The 23,022-nt window shown below is 38.5% G+C and overlaps 2 protein-coding genes across 2 annotated transcripts; both read left to right on the plus strand.

The window, feature by feature from the left end:
• The first annotated feature begins 5,097 nt into the window (after nucleotides 1–5,097).
• LOC120286426 lies at nucleotides 5,098–6,632 on the plus strand. Its single transcript, XM_039298987.1, has 2 exons — nucleotides 5,098–5,343; nucleotides 5,948–6,632. Exons 1-2 carry the CDS (start codon nucleotides 5,214–5,216, stop codon nucleotides 6,412–6,414), a joined length of 597 nt encoding a protein of 198 aa, XP_039154921.1. The 5' UTR covers nucleotides 5,098–5,213; the 3' UTR covers nucleotides 6,415–6,632.
• Nucleotides 6,633–21,092: 14,460 nt separating this feature from the next.
• On the plus strand, nucleotides 21,093–22,527 carry LOC120285862. The gene is made up of 2 exons (XM_010028855.3): nucleotides 21,093–21,276; nucleotides 21,901–22,527. Exons 1-2 carry the CDS (start codon nucleotides 21,150–21,152, stop codon nucleotides 22,335–22,337), a joined length of 564 nt encoding a protein of 187 aa, XP_010027157.2. The 5' UTR covers nucleotides 21,093–21,149; the 3' UTR covers nucleotides 22,338–22,527.
• Nucleotides 22,528–23,022: the final 495 nt, after the last annotated feature.

The following is a 23,022-nucleotide window of genomic DNA, read 5'->3' on the forward strand; positions in this document are numbered from 1 at the left end:
GGTAATTAGGTTGTGTTTGGCTTTTTGATGGGCTTTGGATCTTTAAAGTCCTTTGGGGAAATTTTGGGGTGTTTAGCAAACTTATTTGTGACCCCTTTGGCCAAATGTTGCCTTGACAAAACTAAAAGCTTCACCTACCTAGAGCCTTTAGCATTTGCGGAAGGCTACTTCTAAGGTTAAGTAAACTCTTTTTTTCTTTCCCTCAAAATTACCATCACCAATTTTTTCATTTTTTTCGATTTTGCCCTCATTATTATTGTTCATCTTCTTTGCGCGAGGGTAGCTGGTGAGGGGTTGGCAAGGCCATATCTTATTGTGGAGGGTTAGCGAGGGCTATTTGAGGTCATGCGACTCAAGCAGCCCTTGCCGAGTTTGTGGGACCCCTTACTAGGGTCATTTAGTGCAACATAGACCATGATACCCACAATTCGTGTTGAAACATGTGAATTGCCATAATTTCCTCTTAGAACAACCCAAGAAAGCTAGACGGACAACTGTTCTAAAAACTTAAATTGTTACATGAAGTCGTGGTTTTATTCAAATATCATATCACTCACCATCACGTTGGTCCTTTTGCTTATCATTAAGCATTGAGTCTGAAAATATTCGAACTCAGAATATCTTTTTCTGATATCATGTGAGATTTTATGAGACCATTGTCAATTAATCTAAAAATTTAAGCTATTAAAGGTACGTATAATTTAATATTTAAATATATTGATGCTTGTTTTGTGACGAAGGTTTGATAAATAAGATAAAAATGCTCCGCTTCTAACATATTCTTTGATCAATTCTCTTTGTCTCGTAGGATATGGTCAAAGGGTGTTGTTGGAATATTGAGAGTGATCATCAATAATTCTACGACCAGTTTTGCATACAGTTGCAAAGGCCTGAAAAGATTCAAACTTAAGACCTCTTACTCTAATATCATGTGAGATTGTATGAGATCATTACCAATTAATCTAAAATTTTAAATTGTTAGAGGAACATATGATTTACTATATTGATGCTTGTTTTGTGACGAAGGTTTGATCAAATAAGATAGAAATGCTCCACTCCTATCTAATTCTTTGGTCAGTTCTCTTTGTCTTGGAGGAAGTGGTCAAAGGGTGTTGTCGGAATATTGAGACCGATTATCAATAATTCCAAGACCAACTTTTGCGTATAGTTGCAAAAGTCTGAAAAGATTCTAACTTAGGAACTCTTATTCTATGAGATTTTATGGAATTATTATCAACTAATCTAACATTTTAAACTGTTAGAACAACGTATCATTTGTTATATTGATGCTTGTTTTGTGACAAAGGTATGATAAATGCTCCACTCCCATCATATTCTATGGTCGGTTCTCTTTTGTCTTGTAGAATATGGTCAAAGGGTGTTGTCGGAATATTGAGACCGACCATCAATAATTCCAAGGCCAGCTTTTGTGTACAGTTGCAAAGGTTGCGTGTGGCTGTCCCGTCTTTAGGCCCAAAGGGGGATATTGACGAGGAATATTCAACTTCTACAAGACCATTACTGAATCACATTATCATATTCTTTGGCTATCTACCCAAAAAAATCATTTTTGTCAGTTCCCTTTGTCTCGTAGGGCATGGTCAAGGGGTGTTGTCGGCATATTGACACCAATCATCAATAATTCCAAGACTGGCTTTTTCTTGCAGTTGCAAAGGTTGCGTGTTGCTGTCCTAAAGACTGCTGCTAATTCACGTCAAGGCCTAATTCAAAAGTTAATTTCAGAAATAGGGAAAGGAGATTCTATTTTATACATCATAATCTAATAATTTTATCTTCCAAACCAATTTAAATGAGTGAGATGTGCATCTTGAAAAATTTTAAGAAAATAAATCAATCATGTGTATACGCGTCACTTGTACCAAAGACTTCCATAGATGGGAGACCAAATTAAGATCTCAAGTAAGAAATCTCAATACCAAATAAAGTAAATGGGTACAATTTAGTAGCGAATCATACGAGGAGGAAATAGGGATAAGAGCCCTTTCGGGATTACCGCTCATAACATCGGCAAGTCTTGTACCAATTTTGCAAATCATTACTGTTTAAAATGAATTAGCACGTATCTTCCATAGCAGATGGGATGGAAAGGACATGGAAAGAGGGGTGTTTGACCAGTGCGCTGCGTGGAGAGGAAAAATCCGACTTGCTCATTGACCGGGCCAATTTCGTCTCATTTAGACGGTGCAGAAAAACAATTACGAAACTTGATAAACAAGCATTGATTATTGTCGCGACCTAAATTTTCAGAGGCAATCCTAAAGTTTAGGTTAATGGATTACTAAGTCTGAAGACTTGAAGCGGACCCTCCCAAGTCCTACCAATCGCGACTTGAAATTAATCTATTTAAACATGCAATTATATTCAATTTGGAGCCGCCACTAACCAATTAGGGTTGGTTAGAAACCCAAGTAAAGTATGGGAGAATACTTTACTATTGCGAACCAGAGATTCAGTAGGTCGGGGACATGGTTACGCTAGATTAGTCTAACGTCCTTTCGGTACCTTTTATTTTAAAAATATTTTGCAGGCAATGTTGATTAATTTAAACTTAAGCTACTAACATGCAAATGGTGGTCATGCGGGTGTACAATCAATAAAATAACATTAAAAAAAATGCTAATAAAAATGCATGCCCTAAACATGATTTCTAAATGACATGACACCTAATTTTTCTTTTTTCTTTTTAAAATGTTAATTATATGCAATCTTAATTTAAACTTAATATGCATGAATTTATTTTAATGACATGCGAAATGCAATTCATATGGTATGACTGAAACTTATCATTATATGTAAGCAATCTAATTTTTATAATCCTAAATATGCATGTGCTACATGATATGGGATAAATGATATGGTAATTCTACATGCATGCTCTTTTTTTTTTTTTTTTAATGATGATTCATTTTTAATGCATATATGCAACCTATGCTAAATAATGATGATATGAGATTAATTATGAATTAACCTATTAACTAACCAAGGAAATGATCTTTTTTTTAAATTTTTTTAATGACATAATGTTTTTTTATTAAAAAGAAAACAACTTAATGGTGCAATGATCATCTTTTAGCATTTTCTTTTTATTAAAAAAAAACTATAACTCATATGGCATGCATAACATTTTTTTTGTTCATCTTTTTGTTCTATTAAATGAAAATTGACTTAATCTAAAAATATCTAAGTGTGTTGCTTTAATATGAAATGTGCATGGACCTAAGTACCTAAGTTCTAGATATGACAATATTTTACTAATAAAAAAATTCTAATTAAACCTATTATGCAAATTAACTAGCATGTACCTAATATTTTTTGGATTTGTTTTTTTATATTTTTTTGTGTTTTGGTTTTATTAAAGGAAAATCATCCTAATTCTACATGAATCTTAAAAAAACTAAAATGCGTTGCTTCAAATGTGATATGTGTATAGACCTAAATACCTAATATGATGCATGATATGTGATGAGCAAATAATAATAACATGCCAAAATAAAAATCCATCCATATAAATCAATGGCATTTTAATATGAATCAATGGTGCAAAGTAATTCATGAATTTTGCCATAAAAAGTCGAAATAATAAAAAATCTAACCCGACGTCTCGCGGTCAATATTTTTAATTATCATAACTTAATATGATAAATTTCCTAATGATAAAAATAAATCAAAACAAATCAAGTTAGAATATATAAAAAGTAAATAAATAAAAACTATGAAACCAAATACCTAAAAATTTACCTAGTCTAACTCACGGTAGACTTGAAGAAATGGCAAGGAAGCAGTAATGGCTGAACTGCGATGGTGGCTCGCCAAGGGTGATGGGTCCTGGTGACCGGAGCTGGGGTGGTCGTCGGAGCTCCGGCAAGAGCGGAACTCAACCAGACCAGCAGCGAAACAGGGGAAGCAACAGGTGGTGGTGCCACAGCAGCAAAGGTGCTCGGGCTCGGGCGCGAGGCACCGGGTGGTCGCGGACGGAGGTGCTGCAGGGGCGTCGTGCACCGAGCGGAGACGGAGCAGCGCGGGCTAGCGGGAACAGCGTCGTGGCCGAGTCACAGCAGAGAGATCGGAGCGGCAGAAACAGTGGCAAGCGTGGGTCTGCAGCTGCCGGTGGTGGGTCGCTCGGGACTCAGCAACAACGAACCGGAGGCACGCGAGTGCGGGCAGCAGCAGCGACGGCAAACAGAACCAGCTTCTGTGACGGAGGTGGCCGGGGAAAGGGCCCACAGGTTCGGAGCTTCGGAGAGGCGCAATGCGGGCGGCGAAGAGATCGGGCAACAGGGGAGCCCGGAACAGAGCAGGGGCAGCCGCGGCTTCGCTGGCCTCGTAGGTTGCAGGTGAGGCGAGCAGGGACGTCGTTTGCTGGTCTTCGGCTCCGGACAGCGTCGGCACGTCGGGCGCTGGGTTGAGCGGGCAGTGAAACAGAAGCGGAACCGGTGGCTGGGGAGGAGCAGGGCCGGCGGTGCAGAGCTTCGGTCGTCGGAGGCAGCAGGCGGAGGCGCGGCTGGGTGAATGCAATGGCGCAGGTGCGGGCACGGCGGTGCACCGGTGAGGAGGAGCTGTCGGTATGTGGGCAGCAAATTCCGGCGAGTGCAGGGGAAAAGGATGAACAGTAAACGTCCAGTCCCCCCTGCCGATTACACTTTCGCTTCTGCTTTTCCCCTTTTTTTAATTTTTACTCTCTCTCCTCCTACCCATCTCTTCGTACACTCTCTCTCTCTCTCTCTACCTTCTTTTGACTTTTTCCTCTTTTCCTCTCCCACAAAACCGAAGCTCCTTCTCTCTTTTTTTCCTTTTCTCTTCAGTTTTCTATTTTTTCTTTGACGAAAGACTTTTGCTTTGAATTTTTTCGAATTTCTTTCCCTTTGGTTCCGAAATCTCGCCCTTTATTTATAGAGGAAGGCTCGAGTTGTTTTTGCGAGTGAGATATTCACTCAACAACTCCAACAGTCAAATAAAAACTGATTTTTTTTTTTGAATTTTGAAAGAAGATATATTTTCAAAAAATTTCCAAAACCGAATTTTTATTTTATTTATTATTTTCTAAAATATTAGGTGTCAACAATTATGTCTGTCCGATTTTCTATGTAAGTGCCGGCTTCGCAGTGCCGTCTCCATCAGCAAATGAGTGTGCAGAGTTGGAGTCTTTGAGAGTCAAGAGAGAGCCCAAAAGAACCCGAGGTGAAAAGAAGAAAATGATGAACAAGATCAAGAAGGAATTTGAAGATGGAAAGAAGCTGATATGGAAGAAGATTGACCCGACAGATCTGAAACCTGGCGACCACATCTACGCTTATAGGCTATACGGCTCCTATAGTCACCATGGTCAATCTTCTTTAACCTCTCTGATGCTCGCTGCTGATATCTCTTCTACCCTCTTCTTTCTCAATTGGGTTCTTGTCTGCTCCTTTAATCGGGTGAAGTTTTCTCTTCCGACTGATAAAAATCGAACTTCTAGCTTCGATTCCTGTCTTTGCTGGCCCAAAAACAGGTCATGTGGTGGAATTTGTCGAATAATGAACCCAAAGAAAGAGGAGGATGGTGATGCCAGTTGAGATCTATGATTAGCATTTGAACTTAGATACGGAAAATACATGCCTTTTCCGAGTCAGATGCGTACCTTTTGGTTTCTGGATTCCTTTCCTACGTTCTGTTAAACTACTGCAATTATCCGTGTGATTTCTTTGGGGTTATCACTTTTTGTGTTCTTTTCTTGTTTTGCTCGTATTGTCCTTTTCTGGCCAAGAAAAAGGAGGTTTGAGTGTAAAGTTATTCGAAGGCCTTTGGTGCAAGGGCCTGCTTTATCTTGATTTGCTAGCGAACCTAACCCAGATCCTACTGCTATTGGTGGTTTAATTCCGTCTTCTGGGCAAATTTGTGGTTTTATTAAGTGTTTCACAATTCACTAAGTTGTATCTAAACATGCCAGGAATATACGTGGGAGATGGTTATGTGATTCACTTCACCAGGACAGAAGGCAAGGAGGCCATCCTCCCACGTTCTAGGGTCGAACCAGATACTGTGCCCGCATGTCCAGAATGTGGTTACCAGAAAAGCACTGGCGGTGGGGTCATCAAGACGTGCCTCGATTGCTTCCGTCGAGCCCGCGAGACGCTTCATTCCATTCATTACTTCATGTATGGTGCACCGCAATTGGGCTTTCTCCTGAAAAATTCTGGAACTTGCAGCACCCTTTCCTGTACCAAATCCCCACAAGAAGTTGTTCAAGCTGCTTATGAGCTTCTCAAGAGCAAAGACTTTGGTAAGTACGATCTTACTGGAAATAACTGCGAACATTTCGCAACTTACTGTAAGACGAGTCGACGTGCCAGTGAGCAGACGGCATTTTATGAGGCTTTTTTGAAGAAGCACAGAGAGCCGAAGAACCACTCATGAAGTTGGGAAAGTAGTCTTATTTCCACTTGCGATAGTTTTTAATCTGAGAGTACTTGCATTTTGGCAGATTGCCAACCCAAAAAGTTGAGATGCTATTCATGTCAAAAGTAGTGGAATGAGGATTTTGGTTCATATCTCAAGTAGAAGCACAATGCAATATGGCCGTGGTGTTCATGCTAATGCAATTGTTTAGAGAAATGATGAGCTAACTTTCTTGATGCTTCCACCCTCAAACCAATCTCATGGATACTGTGCCGACCGTCAATTCTAGGAAGATCTAGCGGCGCTCCTATGCCATGAGTGCTTTTCCATGTTTTGTGTCAGGGCATTATGTGAATAGCCTAGCTTAGGGCGGAATTCCTTCTTTCAAGACTCAGTCTAAACCCCTCCTGAAGTTGTCTTCATTTTCGATTCCTTATCTATTTCGACTGTTGGAAGTGGTGTGGTGGAGCGAGGTCCTTTTCTTTGAGTTGTTGAAATTCCCACCTGCCTCAACAAATTCTTTTTCTTTCTTGCTTGGGGTGCAGTCCCATATCGCTTAAGCTGCCTTTTCCTTGAGGAAAGATTTCCGTATCGTGAGGGCTCTTTCTTATTGATTCATGCGCATCTACTTCTTCTTCTTTGACTTAGGCCGCTCCGTGCCTTTCACAGACAGGAGAGAGGATTGCTACTGGCTTGCTTGCTTGATTGACAGACAGACTGGCTACAACCGTGCTACAAAACTTCAGTTTTGTTTGATTGCTTGCTTTTTCTTTCCTTTGTTCTTGCCGTGGTTTAGATTATTTAAATGCTCAGAGAAATCGCTGTGCTGTATCTTATGACATAGCACACTCACAGGATACAAGAGAGGATCCGCAATTCGAATTGTCTGTGGTTTTTAGGACTCCATTTATTGGATTTTATTCACATCATATTAGAGTTGGGACTGCAGTGTTATTGTCAATCAAGTGCAAAGATCATAAATGTGCATCAACATAGCTGCCAAAAGTTCCTGATGAAACATGAAGAAGACAACACAGATGAATGAGAAATTTGACATTAGGCTTAACAAGATTTTTTATTTTTCCTTATGTCAACCTACTTTGATTCTCTGTAAAGAAGAATCAGCTGTCGGGTAGCCAAGTTTCTTAACTCTTTACTCTTTAGTCATTCGCATTGATGAGGGTCGTCCATCTCCGTGCCCCAACCTCTGTTTCCAGGCAAAGTTTGGTCGACTGGACCGTCATTCTATGGCTGTTTTTTTTTCCTGACATGCCACCCCTCATATGCAGAAGAGAAGTTATATGCAGAATAGAAGTTACTGCTCGAAGTTTAGACTTGCCTGTTCTGCTTGAGAACTTTGTTCGCTCGTGCAAGGCATGTAGACTCATGTATAACGATGGAATGTCTTTCTCTGGTGAACAAGAGCTTATTCAATGGTTCATTTTGCTTACTCAATTGAACTTCTTTCAGCATCTCCCGCGCTTTACATTCGTGTAAGATCGGAGGGTATTTCATACAAGTAGCCTGATTACGGCATAGCTCCTGGCTATAGTGATTGAAGCATTGTTGTACATTTGCTCGTCTCTTTTTGGTGCCTGCTGCTTTGTCTTGATTCTTTATGCTATCGATGTGAATTAGAATGATCTTGAAGTCATACGGCTTTATTGATCGACAAGATTTGCTGGGTCTGACCTCTTTTTAACTCTGTAAGTGGTACTGAACTTGCCGATGTTCATCAGGAAAATGGTCTGCTTTAGCTGTTACATCTGACATCATTGTCTCTGAGTTACTCTGATTGTTTTTTTTTTCCGTTCTCCAAATATGAACTCCATGGAATGCCTTACGTTGGCATTTCCTTGCCGACAGACGTAACATCTCATCGGTCAACACCGAGATGAAGACCTGTTTTTAGGTCACAAGAATTACTTAGTTGCACGTATGGCAGGATTGGCACATGCCCAACTGGAGAGAGCTCACATGAAAATCCAGAAAACAATCGTGCCACGTTGAAACTTGATTGAACTATGTCAGTAGCATAAGACCGTACTGGTATCACGAGTGTTCTTCAGGGAAAAATGTACAACAAATGGTGAGGAGGAATCGAAACAGTATCCACACTAGACTGAAAAATTATTCTGGGCATTCAGGGCATGCGTCCTGGAACCTTTCTGAATTGTTAAGTTACGTAGGTGCTATGCTAAATTATGCAATGGACCTGATTAATTAAATGGTTCATATGTACTTGTACGTATCCAAATAGATTAGGACATTGTTACAAATAATCATTGAATTTTAGCTCAATGTGCAATATGGTCTATGAATTTTTAATTTGTTTAATGTAATTCTTAAACATTAAATCAATGTAATGTGATTTTGAACTTTTAATTTATCTAATGCAATTCATGAACTTTTAGTACATATTTAACTTAGTTCATGAACTATATGAAGATGTTCAATATTGTTATAGTTCATGGAGTAAATTGAACATGTATTAAAAGTTCGGAGACTACATTGAATAAATTGAAAGTTCAGAGACCACATTACAAATTGGACTACAGTTCAAGAACCTAATTGAATAAATTAAAAATTCAGAAATCACATTATATGTTGGGCTAAAGTTTATATACTATTTATGTTATTTTCCCAAATAGATTCTTCATTGGTTGGAAACCGGTGGTAGGGCCTCGTCGGCTCAGGAGCGTCACAATTGGGCCCTTGTTGGGCCGGGGCCATTAGGAAAAAGGAACTTGCACTTGCAAGCACAGCCCCTTTGCTCTTGGCACTGGCCTGGGGATGAAAAAATAAGTCCGATTGTTGGGGCCGAGGCCGATTGGCCCACTTTAAAAGAAAATCATAAAAATTTCCTATAAATTAGAAGCCTCTTCTTCTCCTTCTCACCTTCATCCCTCTCGCATATTACCGAAAAAAAAAAAAAGACTTTCCAATAAATTTCCACTTTGTATATAAGATTCCCTCGTTATTTACTATATATGGCCAGTTTGAACAAAAAAAATGCATCCGATTTGGGAGACCAACCAAGTAAGAAGAGACAGAAAATCTAAGAGACTAAAAGACTTTCATTTAATGTGCAAACAATGTCAAAAGAGTTTTCATCAAGATCTATTGGTCGCATGGAACATTTGTTGCTACACGAATGGCATCCTCGCCATCAAAGAGGGTGGTGTACGTCCAACAAGAGCAGGTTGTGCACGTCCAACAAGAGCAGGTTGTGCATAAACCTTGACCACTAGACCAAGTATTAACATAAAATATCAAATTTTGTTTTTGATGTATCGTGTACTCACATTTTGTTTTTTAATTTTGAAAAATCTTATTATCCGTTGATTTTTTTGTGATTCTCATTGTGAAAATTATGATGAATTAAATAAATTTTCTGTTTCCACGAGTTTTTGTTAAAATTTTTAATTTATTGAGAAATTATAAATTAAAAGCAAAAGAAAAACAAGCCAAGCATAATGTACTCAAGTATAAAGAGAACTATACCGATATCATTGATCAAATATTACTCTGTTTCTAGTCATACAACTTCATTCGCAATACATGAATCCAAACTTCCCATTACAAGCTGCCTCCTCCACATTCATGTAGTAACATAAAAATTCTTCAACATATCACTGATGTATCTTAGCTGCTCATACCTAAAACTTCCGAGCTAAGCCTATGAAATAAACTAACTTTAATTACATTAGTGCACACGACTAGACAATAAACCCGATGGGATATCGTATATAATATGGTTATATCAATTCATTGTTTGGTCAATCACATGTGTTATGACACTTATGGTTTTTTGAGTCTCTTGACTGCTTCTACATATGTCATGGGGTGATTTGTCATGTTACAAAGGCATTCAAATTCAGGTGTACCATCAACCATTTTAGGATCTTACTTCTTCACTTTCATGTCTCCCAATCATGAATGCGAAATTCTGAGATGAACTTACCTCTGTGCACTTACACATATTTTCATCTTTTTTGACGGTCAACTTTAATTCAAGGACTCGATTAGAAGAAGGGGGAAAAGCTAGTGTAGGGACCAAAAGTAGACTTTCTTTGCCTTTTAAAAAAACCCAAGACATGCAAACCTTCGCACTTCCACTCATGGGTTCAAGCTCCGCTAAAAGTGGGCCAAAAGGCCCGGCCCATGATACCCGACTGTGGGGCTCAGACTGCGGGCCGGGGCCTAGACACGCACAAAAACTAGCCTCAAAGGCCTAGGGTGAGAGGCCCAGACCCTCCGTCCGCTCATGAAAGGGCACTTTAGCTTCATAGGACTCCAAACAAGGGTACAAAAAAAAAAAAAGGTGAAGTTCTTTGCCCAAAGGATAAATCGGCTCGTCCCTTTGGACAATTTTTTATTTTTATGGATGACCCTTTTTTCCTTAGTCTGTCGCTTTCGCTTATCTCTTCATCTCTTGTCCACTGACTTAAGCATCAAAGTGTTCTCTTCAGGCCAAGCCAACCTAGAAGGCTTCCTTTGCTTTGCAAGGTGTGCGGTTAGGTCAGGTCCTCTGGAGAGGGTATAATATCACTGTGATTCAATTCAGGCTTGTAGCAGGCTGGATCCATTAGAAAAATAAGTTATTTACTTATACAAGAAGAAGAACCTCATTGCAATTTACCATGATTTCTAGACCCATAATACATATGCTTCAACTTATCAAGCATGAGTGTAATGAATGAGTATAGATTCAATTGATTTGTGTCGAGTCCACCATCAGCAGAAGAAGGAAGCAACTTTTCTTTTTCTCCTGATTCCATTAGCTGATTCTTGCATTTTGACTCGGATGGGATGTCGGCAGGTCAGCCTGGGCCTACCCAAAGAATCATTACTAAGATGTGAACGCGATCAAGGATAAAAATGATGGCTTCTGGTTGAAAGAGAATGTTCACGCATGCTAACGTGCCACCACTTCTGACTTTCTTTCATGGGATATATTCAAACAAGTATAGTTTTATACCTACTTCATTAGGGCCAATTCCAAAAAAAAACGAACTTTAGGTGTTTCCAAATCCTACCAACTTTATTTTATCTATAAAAATCACAAACTTTAAGGGTTGTCCCAAATCTAGCCCGAACTTTATTTTATTTTTAAAAAAAAAAAACACGAACTTTAGGTATTGTCCCAAATCTAGCCCAAACTTTATTTGAGACAAAATAAAGTAATTACATTACAAATAGGCTTCACATCTCTATTTAACTACAAGATACACACGCTTTTAATATCTTACTTTAAGGCAATGTAATCTTCTGCTTTCAACCTAGCTTTTGACATTGCAAACAGTTTGCCAATTGTTAATTGATCTAATGGCCCTAGCTATGTGCCTCTTCTCATGGAATTGAAGCTGCTGAATTATTTTTCCCATGAGAATCATCTGTAAAGTTCACCTCATTGGAAATCAAACTTAAATTTAACACTTCCTCTAAACACTTGAATGCAGCATCGTTTTGCTGTGTTGGATATTATTGCTGATGTGGAAATGCTATGTCGAATGACTATATAATGAGGGTTAACAGATGGCCAGATTTGGGACGTAAGTGAAAATTTGTGCATTTTTTTAAACAAAATAAATTTCGGGCTAGATTTGGGACAATACTTAAAGTTCGTGCTTTTTTTTTTAGACAAAATAAAGTTCGGGCCATATTTGAAAAAACACCTAAAGTTCGTGCTTTTTTGAGACAAAATAAAGTTTGGGCCAGATTTGGGGCAACACCTAAAGTTCGTGTTTTTTTTTTATGGAATTAGCCCTACTCCATTATCAAGGAGATGTTTATAATATAAATGACAACTTTGCAAGAACCCTCCTCTTTGGTTGTGCCTGCGAAAATCACCATCTGTTGGTCCAAAGGCAGCTACCTGCACAGCAAAATGGAAACCATGTCAAGCAAGTTCAAGGGAAAATCAAAATTTATTGGACGGAAGAATGATCTGAAAAAAACAAATTTTGAAAGTAAGTTACGCCTTGTAGCAATATCACATCACATTAATGCTAGTAGTTCACGATCACTTCTGAAAAAAAGTGTATGTAAATACATACACCAACTGATTTGGTATTAACAATGAGGACAAACTTTGCCTATCATTTTGTCGACTGTGGCAGGAGTCCAACAAATTACCTTCGTTTCAAGCCACAACGTTACCCACTTCCATGCTATATTATTAGTTTTTCAGTGGGAGAATTAGTAAAAAGTCATAAATCTATTGCAATTGTGCCAATTCAGTCATATTTTTTTTTAAAAGTTAATTTAGTCATAAATCTTTTACAATTGTGCCAGTTTAGTCCATCCGACCAAAATTGGCTGACCAAACGACGTGGATGCCGGCCGTTGGCGAAAGCTAAATTGGAGAAACCTAATTGACTCAGCAAGGACATCACTCAGAAATTTCTGCAAGTGGGAACAACCAAAGCTTGAAACTTTACTCAGAAACAACTCAGTCGACAAGAATCAGATATTGCCGAAAGCCCCTTACCTTCAAAATCAACATCGATGGAGCTTTTCTCGAATGTGAGACTAAAGGAGTAACTGTAAGCGTCCTTCGAGACGCGACATGTGCTTTTTACTGGACGAGTTCGCTAAGAAAGTGCCATCTTCGCCGGCATTTCAAACGGAAACCTTCGCTTTGCCCAAAGCCTCGAAGTGCTTCCACTTGAGGAGAGAGAATGTGCTGGAAATCGAGTCCGATTGCGCAGAGCTCACGGACAAAGTACAGGAGAAGTGTGACATCCTGAAAATTCAGTTCTATTTTTAATTGAATGAATCGGGCATTTCATCGACGTGCCTATAGTACTATTCTTTAAGTTGATCATTCATGAAATAACTAGACTATCTGGGGAAACCATTAAGGGATTTTAACGCAATAGACTTGAGAATTTGACTAGAAATCGACTGCTCAACCGTGCTAATCTGCAAGAGTCATTCCAACACAGTCAAAAATCTATTAGAGACTGAAGATAGGTTAATTCGACTGAGGTGTGTGATCAGAGTGTGGGTGATTTTACCATATTGCAAAATTCTTGTCGATCGACATTAGACTGATTTTTCTATCATTTTGGTATCTTGTGTCTATGACTGAAACCTCGAGCATTTCATGACCACCTAGAGTTGCCAATGTGTCGAAAAAGTACATTGTGGCTCGAAAAAAATTAACCATGGGTCAATTGCACTAAAAATTCCCGAAAGCTACCCGATAGGTTAAGTTATGCTAAAACCGTGTCAAATTGAAATTAACCGCGAATTTGAACCCAATCTCATAAATTGAAAGCTTTGTCATATCACAATTTATTTTAAGAACGTTGACTCATCATTCGAAGAATTTTCGGTGAGTTCGGGATTTTCACGGAAAATCGATTTGGACGATTCGGAAAAGAACGGAAATTTGGACGGGCCAAATTGAAGGGATTTTGGACTTCCAAACCAAGCTACTTGGTGAAAGGGAATTGTAGAAATTGTGTGGGCCTCTTCTTCATCAAAATTGGACATTGCGGAAATTTATGAAGAAATTGAAGTCCAAATTGTGAAATTCGGAGCTAGGATGAGAGTTGCATTTTTTTTGGCTTCAATTTGGTTTAATTAAGGGATTTTATATGCTAGAAAGTATCGGGGACATAGAGGATTTTTTTTTTGGGTAAGAAACATGAAACTATATTGGAGAAATAAATGCTGGGCATGATAAAATTTATGTTTCTTGATTTCTCTGTTTCTCTGTTCCCCGGAACAGGTTTGGAATAGAAATCCGTTTGGTAACACAATTTGATTTCTCTATTTTCAAAAGCGATTTCTACTCCAGAAATAGATTTGAAGAAGAAATCATAAGCTAAAATTTTTAGCTTCTCGCTTTGAAATAGAAATTGAGAAATCAATTTCTGGCTAGAAATCAATTTCTATTCCAGAAATTTTGTCATGCACACCAAAACCATTACAACCGGCGGTTAAAGCATCCGCGCAAATAAGATCAATTAAGTAAAACGGGGGAAAAACAGCCCAACTTTGAATGGAAGAAGTACGATCATGGGCCTTTGCAGCCCAATCGGTAGCAACGTTGGCCTCCCTTCTGCAGTGCACGAGCGAAAGATTAGGGAAACATGAGAGTAAGGAGGTGGCTTCGATGAAGAGAGGCCAATCCTCCCATGGCGGCTTGCAGCGGCGATTCAAGATCTCGACCACCAGGAAGCTGTCTGATTCAAGAAGGAGCGGAGCATATGTGAAACCACGATGTTGCAGATGTTGAAGAGTTAAAGACATAGCTTGGATCTCGGCCTGTAGGGTAGAAGATGCAGCAAAGTGTTTCGAAAATCCATTAGTAAGTCTTCCGTGATAATCCCTGCATACACACGCCATAGTACATTCTCTTGAGCCTAATTGATGTGATCCATCGATATTGATCTTCAAGGATACGCATGTTGACTTTGTGGATCAAAACAATGATGAATTTGAGATATTTTGCTTGACTCTTCCTCCCCTTCTTCTCACGTACGCTGCTTTTCCCCCTTCTTCGTGCAAGCCTCGTCGACTCCATCTCCACGGCATCTCTTTCATTTTTATTCCTTCTATTCTGCTTTGCTTTTGTTTTCATTTCTTCGAAGCCAACGCCTCACCGATCCAGCCACCCCACCGAACGAAGCGTCTACCGTCAGCAACTTCAATTCCCCTCCATCTCCACGCTGCCACACGTCCGTGTAGGACTCCCACTAGTCAACTCTCCTCTCCAGCAAAACCGAAGTGGACCGTGGGCTTTAGGCTAGCGAATTCTTGCCCGCGCCAGCTGCCTCTTCATCCGCGCATCTGCGGCATCTCCACCGAAGGCCACCCCTCCACCTCGTCAGCCCACGGACAGCCCATCTATACTTCGATTTCTCTGCTGCCAACATGTTCGTAATTCTGTCGCAAAGCAAGCCGAAGCCAAGCCCAACAGCGGCAAATTTCCAGCCAGCTTTGTGGCCGATTTCAGCTTGGCTCAATCTCCGTTTGGCGTTGCCACTTCGGAGTTTATCGCTCGTCTCCGCATCGCCACCGTAAACTCACCGGCCCACAAATCCAGTGAGTTTACCCACTAAAATCTGCTTAGGAGTTAATTATGCTTAGGAGGTAATTAGTTTAAGTTAATTAAGGTTTATGTGCTTAATTAGATTAGATTAGTAATTTAATTATCCAATTTTACATGTTAGGTTGTTAGATTAGACTAATTAGAGACTAGACAAGTTGAATTAATTATCTAAATTGGTTCGGAAATTTTCCGGGCCCGTTTCGACCCATTTAATTAGGCTTTTCCCGACTAAGTTTACAATTATGGCATTTATCGGTATTTAATTAATTAATTTTAGTAATTATTTAATTAATTATTATTTTTGGAAAATTAAACTTTGAGATAGCCGGTGACCAAAATTTCGTGCTGATTGTAATGGTGTGATTGGTTTATTTAATTGAATGCTAGATTGTGTAAATTGAGTGTTGTTCGTAACTTTGGGTATTTATCCCAAAATTGAATAATTTTAGTAATTAATTAGAAATTACCAGGGCGTCAGTTTATAACGCCAAAAATGTTTTCAGACACTATATAAATAGTGGGATATTCTAAAATACATATATTATATTTTTGGTTTAGGCCAACTGTGTACCTACACACAATTATTTTTATCGGGTACACTTTAACACGATGGAATTTGGCCAAGTTGGGTATTTAATTGAATAATTAATGTGCAAAGCACAAGATCCTTGGCCATGAGTAATTTATCGTATTCAGCTTCGGCGAGCAAGATTATAGCAATTTCGATGAGCACTATAGATATCAGCTTCGGCGAGCATTATAGTTATCTAGCAGCTTTGGTGAACAAATATTATCTAGTAGCTTCGGTGAACAATAATTGATATAGCAATTTCGGTGAGCAATATAGACTTTAGCTTTGGTGAACAATAATATATGGTTATACCTATTAGCTTCGATGAGCTAGACCATCTATTTCAACTTAGGTGAGCAGTGTTCGAATTGATAAAGTTTATGGATGAGATCGATGGTATGGAGTCGAATGAGTTGATTGACTAATGGTTAAATTGGATTGATATGATTGGATGATTATATGAATGTACTGACTTGCAAGAAGGATTTGAGGCAGAGGTAAGTCCTCTGACTTGTGCTTGTGCCTAGGTAGCCCTTGAGGCATATTTCCTTCCTAGTTGGAGTTTAATGGGTAAACTTGCTAAGACATTGTCTCACCCTGTCGTGAGCTCAACATTTTCAGGTCCTTAAATGGCGGTCGTGGAGGACCCAAAGCCCCGAAGTTTGAGGAGGTGGACACCGAAGGATCGACAATCGTGTTTGACTAGTTGGTCATAGGACAGTTCCCTGTTTGTTGAGCCGGTCTTTTGTAGACAACCCAGTATTGTATATATAAACCTTGTGTGTTTATAAAAGACTTGTTTTTTATGTGAATGGTTTCTTGCTCTCCTATCCTAAGCTTTTGTTTGTCAAGGGATTTGTTTTGCTTCCGCATGCGTATTAAAATGAATGGGTTAGCGATACGTCCTAAAACATCTCATATTTATTGACCACCGAAAGATGGGCACACGCTCGAGGGTCGGGCGTGACAAGAAGACTTGCTGCGATGGAGGAAATATTCACCTCCACTGTTGAAATATCTTGCCAGTGCCAGCAAGCTCAGCCCTTGCCATGGCTGGGCGAGGCCAAGCCTCGCCATATTTGGCGGGGTCTCGCCCGATAACGGCGAGGCCGGCCTTGCCATTGGCAGGCGATGTCGGCCTTGCCGGCCCTCGCCTCCGGCCAGCACCGATCGGCTAGAGGAAGGAGAAGATGAAAAAAATAATAATAAAAAAATATTTAAAAATTCGAAAAAAATTGCCATGTTAGCTTTCGCCGGATGGCCGATGTCCACGTTAGCACCGGTCAGCCAATTTTGGTTGAATGGATTAAATTGACACAATTGTAAAATGTTTAAGACTAAATTGACTAAAAAAAAAAGAGTTTAGGACTAAATTGATACAATTGCAATAGGTTTATGACCTTTTTGATAATTCTCTCGTTTTCCAGTCCAAATCTATGTTATTTGTCGTCATCTAAATTTATGCCTGCAGATTCCAATTGACCCGTGACCTGCGTGAAACTATTAATATGTTCTGCCACAGAATCTCTATTAGATAATTTCATATTAACCAGTTTCTTCAGCAAAAATACCTGATTTGATGTGGATGGCTTCTCATAAATATTCACTAGAATATCCATGGCTTCTTTTGCAGTTTTTGCTTTCGCGATGTGGTACCTTGTCTTTTCGTCAACCCTAGACGAATTGCACCTAATGCTTTTTGATCAAGAATTTTCCATCCGACTTCCGCCGCTGTCGGATCCACTTCTGCCAACTCGGGTTTCCAATCTTCAAGTGATGCATAAAGATATTTTTGATAAAAATAATCATTGATTTGTAGTTTCCACCATCCGAAATTCTACCCATCGAACTTATTGATTCTGATTTTATCTTCTGTCATACTGTTTGCTTTCAATCAAACGTCATCGAAAAACCCTTGATGTTCTCGATTAGCCAACCCAGGCGCTAATGCCGGTTGTTATGAAATTACACATCAATTCTAGAAAAATAATGCTCGCAAACAATTTACCAAGCAAAATATAATAATAAAATAACAGAATCAGAAGAATACGCTTGAAAATTTGTTAATGAAGTTCACCCAAACCTAGATTATGTCTCCGCGCAGAGGTATTCTGTGAATCCATTAGATTTCGAAAAAAGTTGGAATACAACGATGATATTCTCTCAAGATTATAACACGAGATTGAAAACCCCCATAAAGAAAAAAAAAAAAACTCACTTTTTCTTCTCTCTTTTTCTTGCCTCTTTATTTTTCTTTTTCAATGTCTTGATGGCTAGTGTATTGCCATCACTAATATAAATGTATCACTTTTAACCTATAAGCAAATATGATAGAAACAAAAAAGCTCCTAAAAATATTCGGCTTCATCTATAACAAAATAATGTTGTATATACAAACCGTTGTGTTTAGTATTAATAATTTGATGGGACATTACACTCACACACATATGTGTTTGTATTATTAATGTAAATCCGTATCTACCCCTTAGCTACCTACTCATTCCACCTAATTCGCTTATGGGTGATAGAGACTCGATTTAGTAAAACGTTTGTTGCATTTGTCGTGAAGGAATATTCCTCTTGTACAGACGGATCAATCTATTGACTTTAATTCGAGGAAAGTCTTGAAAATTGGCATAGTTCCTTCTCTGTTCGACTACTTCTTTGATCTTCAAACTTGATGCTGTTGAACCGCCACCGATTGGTGTGCATTCTATGTTTTATATAAGGAAATTTCAGGTGTAGCATTGATCCTTTCTATTTGAGTACTAGTATAAAGTAGCCTTCCCAACAAATGAAGTATACTGTCGGGAATCTCTATCAATTCCTGAACTAAATCAAGTTGAATGAAACTTTTGAATGAAGCAATTGGAGCTTCTGCTGACCTCCCTGTGGAAGTCGGCAAGTCAGGTGAATATAACTTTAGGAAAGGTAATTAGGTTGTGTTTAGTTTAACTTTCCAATGGGCTTTGAATCTCTAAAGCCCCTCAGAGAAAATTTGGGGTGTTTGGCAAACTTATTAGTGACCCCTTCGGCCAAATGTTGCCTTGGCAAAGCTAAAAGCTCCACCTACCTTGAGCCTTTAGCATTTGTGGAAGGCCATTTCTAAGGTTAAGTAAACTCTTTTTTTCTTTTTTTTTTTTTTCAAAACTACCATCACGAATTTTATTTTATTTTTCAATTTTGCCTCATTATTATTATTATTATTATTATTATTATTATTATTATTATTATTATTATTATTATTATTATTATTATTATTATTATTATTATTATTATTATTATTATTTGTTCATCTTCTTTAGCGCCGGTGAGGGCTATTTGAGGTCACATGACTCGGGCGGCCCTTGTCGGGTTTGCGCAACCCCTTGATAGGGTTTTTTAGTGTAGCATAGACCATGGTACCCACAATTTGTGTTGAAACATGTGAGTTGCCCATAATTTCCTCTTAGAACTGCACAAGAAAGATAGACTTGCAACTGTTCTAAAAAAATTAAATTGTTACATGAAGTTATGGTTTAATATTTAAGTATTATATCACTCACCATCACGTTAGTCCTTTTGCTTATCATTAAGCATGGGGTCTAGAAATATTCGAATTCAAAACATATTTCTCTGATATTATGTGAGATTTTATAAGATCATTGTCAATTAATCTAAAAATTTAAGTTATTAAAGGTACATATGATTTAATATTTAGATATATTGATGCTTGCTTCGTGACGAAGGTTTGATAAATAAGATACAAATGCTCCACTCCTCTCATATTCTTTGATCAATTCTCTTTGTCTTGTAGGATATGGTCAAAGGGTGTTGTCAAAATATTGAGAGTGATCATCAATAATTCTATGGCTAGTTTTGCATACAATTGCAAAAGCTTGGAAAGATTCGAATTTAAGAATCTTACTATAATATCAAGTGAGATTTTTATGGGACCATTATCAACTAATCAAAAAGTCTAAATTGTTAGAGGAACATATAATTTACTATATTGATACTTGTTTTGTGATGGAGGTTTGATCAAATAAGATAGAAATGCTCCACTTCTATCTAATTCTTTGGTCAGTTCTCTGTCTCGTAGGATGTGGTCAAAGGGTGTTGTTGGAACATTGACACCGATCATCAATAATTCCAAGATCATCTTTTGCGTATAATTGCAAAAGTTGGAAAAGATTCTAACTCAAAAGTTCTTATTATGATATTATGTGAGATTTTATGTGATTATTGTTAACTTATTTAATGGTTTAAACTGTTAAAACAAAGTATGATTTGATATATTGATGCTTGTTTTGCGACACAGGTTTGATCAGATAAAGTAGAAATGCTCCACTCCTATCGTATTCGCTGGTCAGTTCTCTTTTGTCCTGTAGGATATGGTCAAAGGGTGTTGTCGGAATAATGACCGACCATCAATAATTGATAATTACCAAGACCAGCTTTTGTGTACAGTTGCAAAGGTTGCGTGTCGCTGTTCCGTTTTTAGGCCCAAAGGAGAAAATTGACGAGGAATATATTCAACTTCTACAAGACTACTACTGAATCACATCAACGCCTCGTTCAAATTGAGAAAACAAAAGTTAATTTGGAAAACAAGAAAGACGATTCTATTCTATACATCACGATGAAATGAGTTTATGTTCCAAACCGATCAAAATAAATGCGACATGTATTTTGAAGATTTTTTATAAACCAAATCGACCATGTATACATGTGACTTGTGCAACAAAGTTTTATATAAATTGGATACCGAATAAAAATCGAAAGGGAGAAATCTTGATACTAGATGAAGTAAATGGGTATAATTTACAAACGAATCATGCGAGAAGGAAATAGGTATGAGAGCCCTTTAGGAATTACTACTCGTCACTAAACATAAGCAAGTATTTTACAAATTTTGCTAATTATTACTGTGCAAAACCAGTGAGCACGTATCTTCCAAAGCAAACCAGAAGTACAACCACGAGACTTGATGGACAAGCATTGATCCTCTCCTAGCATTGTCTATATAAGTGCTGGCTTCGCAGTGCCCTCTTCTATCAGCAAACGAATGTGCGAAGTTTGAGTCTTTGAGAGTCAAGAGAGAGTCCAAAAGAACCTGAGGTGAAAAAGATAACGATGAACAAGATCAAGAAGGATATTGAAGATGGAATAAAGCTGATATGCAAGAAGGTCAACCTACAAGATCTGAAACCTGGCGATCACATTTACGCTTATAAGCAATACGGCTTTTATAGTCACCATGGTCAGTCTTCTTCAACCTCTTTAATGCTTGCTCATGTCATCCCTTCCTCCCTGTTCTTTTTCAATTGGGTTCTTTTTCTAATTGGGTGAAGCTTTCTCTTCAAACTGATGAAAATCGAATTTCTCGCTTCATTTCCTGTCTCCCCTGGCCCAAAAGCAGGGTCATTTGACGGAATTTGTCAATTAATAGATCCAAAGAACGTGGAAGATGGTGATGCTAGCTGAGATTATGATTAACATTTGAAGTTAGCTGCGAAAAATACATGCATTTTCCGAGTCAAATGCATACCTTTGGGTTTCTACATTCCTTTCCTACGTTTTGTTAAACTGCTGTAATAATCCGTGTGACTTATTGGGTGCGATCAATTTTTATGTTCTTTTCTTGTGATGCTCGTAGTGTCCTTTTAGGTCCTTACAAGTTATTGGAAAGTTTATGACCAAGAAAAAGACAGTGGAGTGTAAAGTTATTCGAAGGCCTATGGTGCGAAGGCCTGCTTTATCTTTGATTTGCTAGCAAACCTAACCCAGATCCTACTGCTATCGGCGGTTTAATTCCATCGTCAGGGCAAATCTATGGTTTTACTAAGTGTTTCCTAATTCAGTGAGTTGTACCTAAACATGCCAGGAATATATGTGGGAGGCGGTTATGTGATTCACTTCAAAAGCCCAGCAAACAAGGTGGCCATCCTCTCACTTTCCAGAGTTGAACCAAGAACCGCAACCACCTGTCCGGAATGTGGGTACCGGGAAAACACTGGCCGTGGGGTCATTAAAACGTGCCTTGATTGCTTCCGTCGAGACGGCAACACTCTTCAGTCCATTCATTACTTCATGTATGGCGTACCCCTATTAAGCTTTCTCCTGAAGAAAAGGGGAAGTTGCAGCACCATTACTTGTACCAGATCCCCAGAAAAAGTTGTTGAAGCTGCTTATGAGCTTCTCAGGAGCGATGGATTTGGTCAGTATGATCTTACTAGTAATAACTGTGAACATTTTGCGACTTACTGTCAGACGGGCGTACGTGCCAGCATGCAGACAACACTTGTGCCGCTTGTTGGATGAAGTACAGAGAGCTGAAGAACCAACCGCCCATGAAGTTCGGAAAGTAGTCTTATTTCCTCTTGCAATTTCTGCTTAATCTGAGAATGCTCGCATTTGGCAGATTTGTACAAATTTGAGATGCTCCGTCCATGTCAAAAGTAGAGGAATGTGGATTTTGGTTCATATCTTCAAGTAGAAGCACAATGCAATATGGCCGTGATGTTCATGCTAATACAATTGTCTAGTGAAATTATGGGCTGACTTTCTTGATGCTTCGACCCTCAATCCAATCTCATGGATATTGTGCCAAACCTTGATTCTAGGATGATCTAGCGGCACTCCTACGCCGTGAGCTCTTATCATGTTTAATGAATGATTAAACGGGATACCAAAATTTAGGCGTCAATTCCGATGTCAATCAAATATTTTTCTGTATCTATTCATACAATTTCATTCACAATATATGAAATCTGAACTTTCCATTATAAGTTGCCTCCTATACATTCATGTAATAACTTACTAATTCTCCAATATGTCATCGATCTATCTTAGCTACTCGTACTTAGAACTTCTTAGCTAAGCCTATGATATAAACTAAATTTTATTAAATATAATCCATATAATTTGGTCTAATATGTAATGTGATCCTTGAATTTTAATTTATTTAGTGTAGTCCCTGAATTTTTTTATTTGTTCTAGTAATTCC

Source organism: Eucalyptus grandis, chromosome 8, assembly GCF_016545825.1.
Source record: "Eucalyptus grandis isolate ANBG69807.140 chromosome 8, ASM1654582v1, whole genome shotgun sequence".
Lineage (NCBI taxonomy): Eukaryota > Viridiplantae > Streptophyta > Magnoliopsida > Myrtales > Myrtaceae > Eucalyptus > Eucalyptus grandis.